The sequence below is a fragment of the Mustela nigripes genome, chromosome 9 (genome assembly GCF_022355385.1).
Source record: "Mustela nigripes isolate SB6536 chromosome 9, MUSNIG.SB6536, whole genome shotgun sequence".
NCBI lineage: Eukaryota > Metazoa > Chordata > Mammalia > Carnivora > Mustelidae > Mustela > Mustela nigripes.
Genome location: NC_081565.1, coordinates 30556650 through 30565332, shown reverse-complemented (window position 1 = coordinate 30565332; position 8683 = coordinate 30556650). Strand labels below are relative to the sequence as shown.

At 45.5% G+C, this 8683-nt stretch overlaps 1 protein-coding gene across 5 annotated transcripts in view; it reads left to right on the top strand.

Annotated features, from left to right (window-relative positions):
* The window catches only part of MSANTD3 (Myb/SANT DNA binding domain containing 3), a 31403-nt gene extending 23449 nt beyond the window's left edge, over window positions 1–7954 (top strand). For 4 of the 5 annotated variants that reach the window (XM_059411190.1, XM_059411191.1, XM_059411192.1 and 1 more), the window contains one exon: window positions 2820–7954. In XM_059411190.1, coding sequence (XP_059267173.1) covers window positions 2820–3229 — 410 coding nt within the window. In that variant the 3' untranslated portion in view covers window positions 3230–7954. The remainder of the gene's footprint in view (window positions 1–2819) is intronic. The other variant, XR_009406260.1, reaches the window with a different exon arrangement.
* The last annotated feature ends 729 nt before the right edge of the window (window positions 7955–8683 follow it).

Below are 8683 nucleotides of genomic sequence, written 5' to 3'. Positions count from 1 at the left end.
TTTGTTTTTTGTTTTTTTTTAAAGATTTTATTTATTTATTTGACAGACAGAGATTACAAGTAAGCAGAGAGGCAGGCAGAGAGAGAGGAGGAAGCAGGCTCCCTGCTGAGCAGAGAGCCCGACGTGGGGCTCGATCCCAGGACGCTGGGATCATGACCTGAGCCGAAGGCAGAGGCTTTAACCCACTGAGCCACCCAGGCGCCCCTAGGTAGGTTGTTGTAAGGATTAAATGAGGTGATGCTGCAGAGCACTAGCCTTGTGCCTGGTTAGCTCTACAGAAAATGGTAGCTGCCTTCATCATCATCATCATCAGGCCCCTAAAGCCTGTAATAGTTGAAATTAAAAACAAGCATTTAGAAGTGGGGAGAGATGAGCGGCATCATGAGGGCATGAACTTTAAAGACTTAGAGAACATACAAAACTATCCTCTGGAATAGAATCACAGACAAAAGAGGCTAGAGGTCCCAACAAATTTCTCTGCGTCCAGTGTTCAAAGAAGACACTTTTAGATCTAAGACTAGATGGAAAGCAAACGAGGTCATCCTCTTTACAGTTGTTCACATCTGAGGGACCCTATTCTCAGGGAGAAGCCTTTCCCATTCCCTTGTCCTGTGCCTTGGCTCTCCGCTCAGGACACTGTCCTGTCTACACAGTTGTACAGGGTTGGGAGGAATGTGACCCACTGCAGCGAGTTCGTTCCCACACGTTTCTGACAAGGCCCGCAGTGTCTAAGCCATGTGCTGGGTTCTCCACAAGGATGAGTAAGAGAGGTTCTGTCTTCAAAGTATTCAGAGACCCGAAGGGGGAGGTGGTTAAACCACCAGTTTTAACAGGTGGTTTGCCAGAGGTAGGCTCAGGAGGGAGCAGGAGCAGGAGGGAAGGACATCCAATTAAGGCCACAGCCCTCAGAGTTGGGAAAGAGTCCTAGGGAGATATCTTCACTACCTCTGGATGACATAGAAGTACTTTTAACCTCTTTCAGAAGCGAGACTTCTGCCCTTTCTTTAATCTTAATTAGGGACCAGTTATGGTTGTAACCTAACCCCTTGGAGTGAAATAATCTAAACAGTAGCTATTTTCCTTTTATTAACAGAGTATCACGAGTTAGGTTTCCCCCAGTAGCCATTACCATTCCCGGCATCCCATCTTCTGGAATAATGGAGTGGACGTAATAATGTAATCAACTCCGTTAATAAATTGATATTATTTTTCTCCAAGGAGATAGTTCTCATTATTGGAAACATAAAGGTTCCCAAGAAAGCCTTGGAGTCACAGCTGGAAAACTCCATGGGTTATTGGAGTTAGTGTCTTCCTTATGAAACTCTTTAATTGATAAAATGTCGTCCCATAAAAATACTAATGCAAATGCGGCACCAGCAGAAATGACATCCTTTTGTATCCATAAGCTCTTCTCCCTTTGTGTTCAGAGCTTCAGCCAGTAAGTATTTACTAGGCATCCTCGATGTACCAAGCAAAATAATTGGTGCCCAAGGATTAAAGAAATGAATAAGGCATGGTCATGTGGTAAGTGCCGTAACAGTAGAGTACTCGTGGAGAAAGGAGAGATCTGGGGTTTTAGGGATCTCGAACGAGGAAGGATTGAGGGGCGGTTGAAAAGGAGAGTCTGGAGTAAGAGCATAGGTTTGAGCTAGTGCAGGGTCTGGGACTGGGAACGAAGAGAGAGGAATAGTTAGCCCAGCCTCTGGCTGAACAGAGACAGAATTGTGAAAAAGAGCTTGGCCTTTATTTTTTTAACTTTTTAAAAAAATATTTTATCTATTAGATCAGGGGGTAGAGGCAGAGGGAGAAGCAGACTCCTGCTGAGTGGGAAGCCTGACTCAGAACTCGATCCCAGGACCCTGAGACCATGAACTGAGTCATGACTGTTTAACCGACTGAGACACCCAGGAGCTCCATTTCTTTTTTTTAAAAGAGTGCTTAGCCTTGAAGAATGTGAAGTTTGTGGATTGCAGGGCATGGAGAGTATTTTGAAGAAGAATGCCAGAAAGATAAAGGAAGGCTAGAATGAGATTTTGAGTATTACTTAGGCTGCATTGACAACAGAGATAAAGATGGGAAGCGCAGGGGGATATTAAAGGTGTGAGGGGTGGGTGCAGCACGCGTCTGAGCCCTGGAAGGAGGCTTGAGAAGGAGCGGTCAGAGAGGGGGTGCAGAAAACTGAGCAGAGAGCCGCGGGGCAGAGGCTAATAAAGAAATTTCAGGGATTGTTAAGTGCTAGGGAGAGGTTACATAAGAGGGGTCCTGGGAAGTGAGGAATAGTATGCGAGGAGGTTACACCTCCGAGGAATGCAGACTCACCTTTCAGGAACATCTGTAAGATCTGTAAGATCCAGGGTTCAGACCTGTGACCAGGAAACAGAGCAGTGGGACCCCCGTGGAGATTGAACATAATACATCTTCACGGCTGGGTGAGAGACTGAGAGAGGGAGGTCAGACTGAGGGAGAATTTAATCTGAAAACCCACTGTTGGCCTCGTGCGTGGTCTTCTGCTGACTTCTTCTGCTGAGAACTTAGATCGCTGTGCCAAGGTCTCCAGTTCTTGATCAGCACAGTTTGGGACCACTGTTCCCGGAGTTCACAGTTCTAGACATGACAGGACAAAACCCTGTATCATGACTTCTGAAGGGAACGCTGGTTTTGATTTGCAGGTTTTTCAAAGGTCAGGCGTGACAAGGGTGCCCGTAGACATGCAGGCCAACACTCCATCCTGTGGCGGGGGACCTGTCATTTGAAATAGGATCGATTTTCTCTCTGCCTGTAAAATCTTTGAACGTGTGTTTTCTGCTACTGTTTTTCAGAATCATTTGCTGTTTCAAATAGAGAACTGTGCGATGATGAGAAAGAGTTCATACATTTTCCAGTGTGTGAGGGGACCTCCCAACCTGAACCCTCGTGTTCGGCTGTCAGAATCACAGCCAATAAACACTACAGGAGCAAAACCTCTCAGGAAGGTGCTTTAAAAAAGATGCATGAGGAAGAACACCACCAACAAATGTCCATCTTACAGCTGCAGCTGATACAAATGAACGAGGTGCATGTGGCCAAAATCCAGCAGATAGAGCGGGAGTGTGAGATGGCAGAGGAGGAGCACAGGATAAAAATGGAAGTTCTCAATAAAAAGAAGATGTATTGGGAAAGAAAACTACAAACTTTCACCAAGGAGTGGCCTGTCTCCTCCTTTAACCGGCCCTTTCCCAATTCACCCTAAGACTGCGGGGGCGGCTCCCCTGTAAGCGATCCGGAACGTGAGCTCGCGGTCAGGACCTCGTAACAGAGCTACGACTAGGAAACTTAGCGCGGTAGTAGTCAGTATTTAAGAATACGTTCAGGTAAACGGCCGCACCCCATGCCCCCGCTGCCAATGGCAAAGAAGCTGTTCCAGTCTCCTGAAAATGATCACTATGAGTGCTAGAATTCTGAATGTAATGTCTCTTAATTAGAATTCATAACGAGAACCATGTGTGAGTGTTGTTGTTGTATTTTTTTAATCAGATTGCAAGTGTGACTATAAAGAAGTGTGGCTGTTTTTTTTTTTTTTTTTTTTAAAGTAGACAGCAGAACTTTTTTCTCCAAATGAACATGCTGCTGTTGAAAGCAGCTAAAAGACCCTGGAGGCCACACGTTGTGGGGCTGTTGCTTAGAACTGGCTGGAGGTCTTTAGGGAACCTCCCTGGGAACCACACACAGCACCTCTTGTTTTGTCTTTTGGTTTGTTTTTGTTTTTTTGTTTTGTTTTGTTTTGTTTCATTTTGTTTTCATTGTCATTCTTTGAGTGGTTTTTCTGATTTTAAACCATCCAGCCTTTGGAAGGATGTTTTCTAATGTGGCTCATAACCCCCCTTTGAAAGCCTTCACCCAAAGAGGGCTTGCAAATAGTGGCTCTAACAGTTGGTAGCTTTGTTGTAACTAAGGCTGTAACTGCTCTGAGGGAGACACGTGCATTTAGATTTCTATGATCTGTCCTGTCCGTTTTATTAAAAGAGAAGACTTGCAATTTTATAGTCACACTGTGTGTGTTTTTCGAAGGTGCTGCCTCCCCCACTGTGCTCGTCTTTGCTTTCCCTCTGTAGCATCCTCCCAACTTTGTACTACTGAGTTAATGGGTGCCCTGTTTTTAATCTCCAACCACCTAGGGAAAGGCCCTTCCCTCACTGTGCTCATGGTGCTAGCCAAGAGTAATGCTGTGTAGTTTGCACTGCTCAGTTAGCACTGGGCTTCTTAACCCATTGCCAACATATTTGGAAATATAGATTGGCAAGTGGATATTTTGGTTGAGTTGGGATAGAGCTTCTCCTGTAGCCTAGTGTTAAAAACGGTTCTGGGACATTGGGCATGGCAGTCGCTGGAACAAGCGAAGTGACACCACGTGCCAAGGCAGGTCAGCAGTTTCTGAGCATGAAATGTCAAGGCCTTGTGGTGGGGAAAGAAAAGTATGTGTGGCAGAGGCTCTGTAGGGAGTGTCGGGCTAGGAGTCAGGGCCTGAATTCCGATCGTGGCTCTGCTTCAATGTGCTATGTGACCTGGGATAACTCCTTTTAATCCGTGGCTCTGGTCTTTCCTGTCCATACGACAAGGAAGTTGGTCTAGATCATGTTCAGAATCTGCTGCAGCTCCTTGACTGTGGTATGGTCTGCAGAGCCTTGGATGGGTACCGCTGATATCATAGTTGTCCAGAGGGTGCGGGTCAACAGGGAAGAACTGATTACTGCTTCTGTCCTCAGTTTTGGGACTAGGAGTTCAGTAAGATAAACATATACATGTTATTGAACCACTGCCTAAAACTTAGGTGTTTATATCAGTTTATTCTCTCCTCTGATCATATTTTAAATATCTTAGAGGAACTGGTGATCTGAAGGAAAGGTGTGAAGACGAGTCTTTGAAAGGAAGGATCCTTTTGCAAAGATTTGTGTTCTTCATTTAGCTTTTACCAACTGGACCCTTTAGACAAGACACATCTCGATAAAGTCTCCAGCCTAAACAGTTTATGGGACTTGACAGGACTTGACTCTCCATGCCCTCCCATTTCCTCAGGATTAGGGCAGGGAACAGCAGACCCTCAGCACAGATGTGAACTGAGAGAAATTTTGCTTTGCTTCGCCTACTGACCCATCTGGAAATCTTGTTAATGTGCAGCTTCTGGAGTGGGACCTGAGATTTTGCATTTCTTATAAGCTTCCAGGTCATGCCAGCTTTGCCTGCCTGGTCAGCACACTTCTGTGTAGCAAGGTTTCAGAGGACTCTGTGAAGTTTTTACTTCCTCTCTCCCCACCCCCACCCCCACAATTGGGTTAGGTACACGTTGTGTACAGCAGTGTGCCGGTTATCATCCTCTCTCAGAATTTATCACTTAAGCACTTAAACACAACCATGCAGAACACAATACAAAAAATGCTCACACACATAATGAAAGTATAAAAACAGAACTAATTCCTAACCAAATAAAGGATAATGAAACCAGAAGCCTAAAGCATCTTGCTCTACTGTTAGTGTTATTTATGAGTTTATAACAGTTTTCAACCTGGGCTATGCATTAGAAATAGTATTTTGTAAATAACTAGTCCTACCTGACCCTACTCCCAGAAGATTCTGATTCTGTTGACCCATTTTTGGAAAATTTTAATGGAGATTATGGCAAGTCACTGGGATTGAGAACCAGTGGTGTTGAGCTCACAGATGTGCCTCCATTTGATCCTTAACCTTGTGAGGTTATGCAGAAGTGAGGACATGATGCTCAGAGAAGAACCATCTTGTACCAGACCAGTAGCTAGTAAATGGCAAAGGAGAAGTTCTGTCCCAGCTCTCTCTATTCCAAAAAAATGGTCCCACCTGTCTGCCCCTATCCCATCCCTCAAAGTCCATCAAGGATTTGTTTTGTCCTGAGAGCCAGATCATACCCATAGTGTACTTTGGTGTCTCCATTCATGGACAGATATATGTTCATTTCACTGTTGAGCAATTCCTTACCTGAAGTGGAAATGCAAAAGCATTTCTTGGTAGGTGCTGTAGGGAATAGACAAATTTATTACAGTTCACAGTCCCCCACCCGGCCAAATCATGGACACAGCCCGTAGGGGAGGTAAGACTTGTTCACAGCTGTCATGTACCTCATTAGCGCATGTCTTCAAGTGCATCGGTAGCTCAGAGCAAATGCCACCTCCTCCAGGAGGAAGGAAGGCCTCCTGGAGGAGGTGGCATCTGAGTTAAGTCTTTAGAGTTGGCATTTGGACAGATGGAGATTCAGAAAGAGGCGAACCTTTGCTAGATGCAAGGTCCTGTTGAAGATTCAAGATGATGAGACACATAACTGGAAGGCAGTGAGAACGCGGTCATTTTCCAAATTGGGCAGTAGCATGAGCAACACGGTGCTCCAGGAGGAAGATGAGAAGGTGCAACTGAGTTTAGAGAAGACTGGAGCCCGGGAGGTGAGGTGGGAGGGTCTGGTCCTGGGTAGGACGAGATGATAAGAGGATCTAGAGGAGGCTGTAGTCGGACTGAGGGAGAGCAAAGTGAAGGGCACGGCAGAGGTGGAATCAGTCAGGCTTGGCAGTTGATTGCTTTTGTTGGAGAGGAGGGGCGAGGTGTTAAAGCTAGATGCCTGAAAGAATAATGCTGCTGATTAAAATAGAGGCAGAAAGGATGCATTTCTGGCTCTGACCCAAACCAGGAGAGGCCAAGAGATGAACTAATGCTGTTACCTGCCACTCAGCCTCAAACACAAGCCCCTGTGCCCATCTCTGCTTTGCTTGTCCACTCTTTGCTCCGACTTCTGCCTCTTCTCCCTGTCCATCCTACGCTCTAGCCCTTCCTTGGGTCCTTGTCAGCCCCTTCATTTGGTGCTGCCTCTGCCCCCAGTACTTCCATTGCAGCTGGTGGTGCACGTCACCATCTCTTATAATAGCTTTGTGCTAGAAAGAGCAGAAAAGGTTCTTTCCTTAGTGTCCCATGTTGTATAAAGGGGCATTGGCTGAGAAGGGCTGGTGATCCCCATGTATGCCTATCACAGCCCCTTTACAAAGGTCAAACACGGAATCCTACCCTCTTATGCAGCAAAAATTTAGGGAATGTTTTAGGAATTTTGCAGAGAGAATCTTAAAATGCATTAGCCTCCCCGTCCCCACCCCCGCCCCCCTCAGAAGAGAGTGGAGGAAGAGAGGTGGCATGATGGCAGAGTGCATTTGAGTTGTCAACAGCCTCTGCCGTGTCAGGTCAATTACATCAGCACTTGGCCTGAACCAGGGGAAGGAATGGCTCTGCCTCCTTGGAATGTCAGAAGGACCTGATAATTATATTTGGCAAAGCCATGAGGAGTGGTTCTATAATGTCATTGCTAAGAATTACCCTTTTAATAGCATTTCTGGATGTCTGAGCTTTTCAAGTGGAGTGACACTTCTTTTCTGCTGTGGGTTTCCTTTTCGTTGGGCTGCTTCCAGCCGGTCCTTCTGTTCTCCCTCACCCTTGCATTGATATCAGTTCATATTTTCTGTCTTCCGCCTTCCTGGCCCTGTTCCTCCAGCCCCTCCTGTACCCACAACAGCTCCCAGTCTCCCCTGTTTCAGAGGTGGAGTCATGTGAGAACGGGTGTGAGGGAAATATTTGCCAAAGGGCAGCACATTCAACATTGGGTAGCAACGAGGTGCCACGTACCTTAGACTAGCCAGACTGGGGACAACCTGCTTCCAGGCTGCGTCTGCTACTTTTGTGTTGGTGGGACTCAGAAGTCATGGGAAGGATCACCAGTGATCCATGACAGCGACAAAGTCTTTACCTAAACCGTGCCATATATTATGCCCTTCAACACAATTTACTAATCTTTGCCTCCGTTTCTCCATCTGTGAAAGTGGTGTAATACTTATCTACCTCCCTTAAATGTTGTGAAGATTAGTCTATGTTAGTAAAGCACTTTTGAAATAAAGAGTGATGTAAAGCATTTTAACATTATTGTTGTCATTGTGATGTGGATGCCGTCCTGTAGAGAATCTGCCTTCTAGGGGAAGTACCCCAAGCACACTGTGGTTTAGGAACACCCAGTATAGAAAGCTTCCACGAGGGATCCAAGAGTGGGATTATTTTCTGGGTGAAAAATTTCAACATGATGTTTTCTTCAACAGTCCTTTGGTGCATTTAGAATGAGATTCAATTTATAGAAGAATGATTGAAGTTAAGATTTTTGAAGAACATACTATCGAACCTCCATTGCCCTCTGTAACTGTTGGGTTTGCGAGCTGGCTGTTACCCTACCAGTGCAGTTTATCATCATGAGGTGGAAAACTTCCGATCCTACATTCTCCAGATCTCCAGATTATGAGCGAAAGTTCTCTCACTGTTGCCACTCCTTGGAATGAGCAGAATGGTGATCCTGCTGCTTGTGAGTGAGAGGATCAGAAGCACTAGCTCTACTTGCAGAATGCCCTCACTGCACTGCCAGTGTGTGTGTGTGTGTGTGTGTGTGTGTAATATTAATCATGTACCTTCATTAAAGGGCTCAGAGTGGGAAGTTCTCTATCCATAAATATGGGCTCCCTTTCTTAACTCCTGGTGACTGCCAAGAGATTTAACTGGATTCTGATTTCAGTTTTCTCTTTAGGGTTTGTTGTAGGAAAAGAATTCCAAACCCTGTTCTTTAGGAAGTTGGTTATTTTTGATAAAAAGGATACTTGTTATA